This window comes from Eurytemora carolleeae, unplaced genomic scaffold (genome assembly GCF_000591075.1).
Source record: "Eurytemora carolleeae unplaced genomic scaffold, Eaff_2.0 scaffold408, whole genome shotgun sequence".
Lineage (NCBI taxonomy): Eukaryota > Metazoa > Arthropoda > Copepoda > Calanoida > Temoridae > Eurytemora > Eurytemora carolleeae.
Genome location: NW_019396650.1, coordinates 26802 through 28554, shown reverse-complemented (window position 1 = coordinate 28554; position 1753 = coordinate 26802). Strand labels below are relative to the sequence as shown.

Below are 1753 nucleotides of genomic sequence, written 5' to 3'. Positions count from 1 at the left end.
CACGTTGCGCCTTCAGGGTAAAAATGGCATAAATTCAATTATCCATCTATCTCTCCTATGATAAGCAGGAACATCCTCTTCCTTCTGGGCAAAATAAAGAAAAGATTCGGATGCACGAACCTGAAAAATATAAGTTATTATCCGTGGTGGAGAGCCAGAAACCTTTATGTTGGTATTTTTAGGGAGTCAACAACTTAATTTTGAGAGCTCTCAACAGGTCAAAGCGTTTATTCTTGAAGGGACTGTAGACGTAATTTCAAGTGAACCTCCATAAAAAGTGGCATGTCAGATTCACAACAGTACTTTTAAAACCTCTCTCTCTGAGAAATGAAGAAATAATTATTGTTTCTCTTTATTAAAATGTGTCAAATTCTTAACAATTTCATTAATTTTTTCACTCTAATAGCTCAACCACAGTTAAAAATAATTAATTTTTACAGAGAAATATAAGGATATCTTATTCATCCTTATTCAGACAAAGGTTTTAAGGGTACCGTACATAAATACTGTGTAAATGAATACTGTAAACATTACTATTGTACATAAATACTGTGGACATAAAAACTATTGCTGTGTACTTACATGAAAACTGTACCTGAATGCTGTGTACTTACATGAAAACTGAACCTAAATAGTGTGTACTTACATGAAAACTGTACCTCAATACTGTGTATTTACATGAAAACTGTACATGATTACTGTGTACATGAAAACTAAACATAAATACCTGCATCTCTGGCTGTGTATTCTCAAGTACACGCTGTACAGTCAACAGATAGAACTCAACGTACATATTCAACCACTGAATAAATAAATAAATGAAAAATTAAATAAACCAGTATCTAACAAATTTCATCAAACAATCTATCCATCAAATAATCTATCCATCAATGCTCAAATAATCTATCCATCAATGATCAAATAATCTATCCATCAATGATCAAATAATCTATCCATCAATGATCAAATAATCTATCCATCAATGATCAAATAATCTATTCATCAAATGTCCTGTCCATTTTATAATCTATTAATCAAATAATCAATCCATCAACTAATCCATCCATCAAATAATTCGTCAATAGAATGATCAATCCATCAATCAAAAAATTCTTCATAAANCGTTTCACTACGTCTACAGTCTGACACTGAATTGGTTACCTGTCTAATTTCTCTGGTGAGTTGACCGCGTAGTACAGTAGCTTGTCCATATTTCCCTTTACCTAATAAATAAATACATAGATAAAAATCAATTTGGTGTTTAAAGTAAGAATCTTAAAATCAAATACTAAAGATATTAAACTAAAAATAAAAATCGATGAATAAAAATTATAAGTTATGTATATAAGATAATATATAGCTGGCTGTGGGAAAAAAATTTAGTTTTTAAAAAAATGGATTTTTTAGCCCATGTTACCCCCAAGGTACCCAAGGGTTTGCTCAAAAAATTTCCAAAAATTAAATGAAATGGAACATTAAAGGTAATATGTATTATTTCTGATTTGTTAAGTAATGGTTAGGTTATGACAATTTCTAAGCCAATGAATCCCTAGAATCCCTACCAATCCATCCTCGGGATAATCTGGGAAAATGTTGTCGACCAGGCGCTTGTATCGAGGCCGAAACGGCGAACAGCAGCCACAAGAACCACAGGACATTTTGGGAACAGTCCCTTTAGTTCTGAAAATAATATTTAATAATTAAACCTTAGAACAAAACATTACGGGACGAGGTCTTCACTTTATTATATAAT

The 1753-nt window shown here is 31.6% G+C and overlaps 1 protein-coding gene across 1 annotated transcript in view; it reads right to left on the bottom strand.

Moving 5' to 3' along the window:
* Positions 1–1676, bottom strand: part of LOC111706885 (protein EFR3 homolog cmp44E) — a 19398-nt gene extending 17722 nt beyond the window's left edge. Inside the window, exons 1-4 of the mRNA XM_023479831.1 lie at positions 1563–1676; positions 1162–1223; positions 728–809; positions 56–120 (exon numbers count right to left, since the gene is read on the bottom strand). Coding sequence (XP_023335599.1) covers positions 56–120; positions 728–809; positions 1162–1223; positions 1563–1658 — 305 coding nt within the window. The 5' untranslated portion in view covers positions 1659–1676. The remainder of the gene's footprint in view (positions 1–55; positions 121–727; positions 810–1161; positions 1224–1562) is intronic.
* Between the last annotated feature and the right edge of the window lie 77 nt (positions 1677–1753).